General features: G+C 37.2%; 1 protein-coding gene across 1 annotated transcript; it reads left to right on the plus strand.

Annotated features, from left to right (window-relative positions):
• Positions 1 to 156: 156 nt before the first annotated feature.
• LOC129005532 (ATP-dependent DNA helicase PIF7-like) lies at positions 157 to 966 on the plus strand. Its single transcript, XM_054434439.1, has one exon. The coding sequence runs from the start codon at positions 157 to 159 to the stop codon at positions 964 to 966; it is 810 nt and encodes a 269-aa protein (XP_054290414.1).
• The last annotated feature ends 384 nt before the right edge of the window (positions 967 to 1,350 follow it).

Genomic DNA, 1,350 nt, shown 5'->3' on the forward strand with positions numbered 1-1,350 from the left:
GGTGGTTGTATTGTCTACTTTTTTGGTGATTTCAACCAGTTGCCACCAGTTCTGGATCGCACATTACTAGCTCCAGCAGACCCAAGAAAAGTTTCTTCAATTGAAGGAAGATTTCTTTTTGAGCAGTTCAAAACAGTATTTGAGTTGAAGCAGGTGATGCGTCAAATTGGAGATGATCAGAACTGTTTCAGAGAAACTTTAAAGCGTATGGCTCTAGGCCAATTAACTCTATCTGACTATGAATTGCTTAAAACACGATTTTCATCAAACAACGTTGCTACAGTAAAAAGTTTCACAAGCGCAATTCGAATAAAAGCAAGGAAAGACGCCGTACATCAATACAATCAACTCATGTTACGGTCTTCAAACAAGCCTGTTGCTTTAATAAAAGCAAAACATAACAACTTAACAGCATGTGGTGCATCAGAGGATGAAGCCCAAGGACTACAAGCAACTCTGCAGCTATCTCAAGGTTGTCGCGTAATACTACGCCAAAACATCTGGACCTCCCAAGGCTTGTGCAACGGCAGTCTGGGGAATGTTGTTGATATTGTCTATGGACCGAATAGATCGATGGACGACTTTCCAATTTGTATTTTGGTCCATTTTGATGGATACGAAGGTCCAACTTTTAATGGCTCTCTTCCGATATTACCACTCACTGTTGGATACCGAAAAAACAACGTGTCCTGTACAAGAAGACAGTTTCCCTTGCAAGTTGCCTATGGTATTACTGTCCATAAGGCTCAGGGAATGACAGTTGACAAAGCAGTAGTTGACATTGGTACGACAGAGTTTGCCCTGGGTCTTACGTATGTTGCAATGTCACGGGTTCGGTCCATCGAAGGACTTATAATTGAACCAGGCTTTTCTCAAGACCGCCTTCTCAAGTGTATCAACAATAATGCGGGTTGGGAAACTAAACGTAGAGAACTGGCACGTCTGCGTTCACTTATACAGCAATGAACACTATTATTATTCTTATTATTTCATTATTACTTATTACTCTGCAAAATTCCTATAAATTGATTTGATTTGATTTGAGTTCATGTATTTTTAACTGTGTGAATGTTTTCTTAACTTGTATTATGTAAATAAATGCTTTTTTGTACTGTTTAGTCAATTTTTTAGTAACTAAAAATTATTAAAACTTAATATATTAAATTAAAACTAATTATGACATAACAATAAATTTGTCGTTACATTTTTCAAAATTATTGATTAATGTGCTTGCTCCGCTCAATATTGCAAGCAGACAACTGCATTGTACTCCTAGTTGTAAATCCAATCAGACAAATGTAAATTTGCTTAGTCTGCAGGTTTGCTGTGGCGGAGGTATTAAACTAATAA

The sequence above is a fragment of the Macrosteles quadrilineatus genome, unplaced genomic scaffold (assembly GCF_028750875.1).
Source record: "Macrosteles quadrilineatus isolate MER2022 unplaced genomic scaffold, UCM_ALF_1.0 Scaffold_23__1_contigs__length_1887923, whole genome shotgun sequence".
NCBI classification, from domain to species: Eukaryota; Metazoa; Arthropoda; class Insecta; order Hemiptera; family Cicadellidae; genus Macrosteles; species Macrosteles quadrilineatus.

What these genes read in the sequence shown, in the direction of transcription:
- LOC129005532 (XM_054434439.1), top strand. Translation starts at nt 157, where the DNA reads ATGCGTCAAATTGGAGATGATCAGAACTGTTTCAGAGAAACTTTAAAG.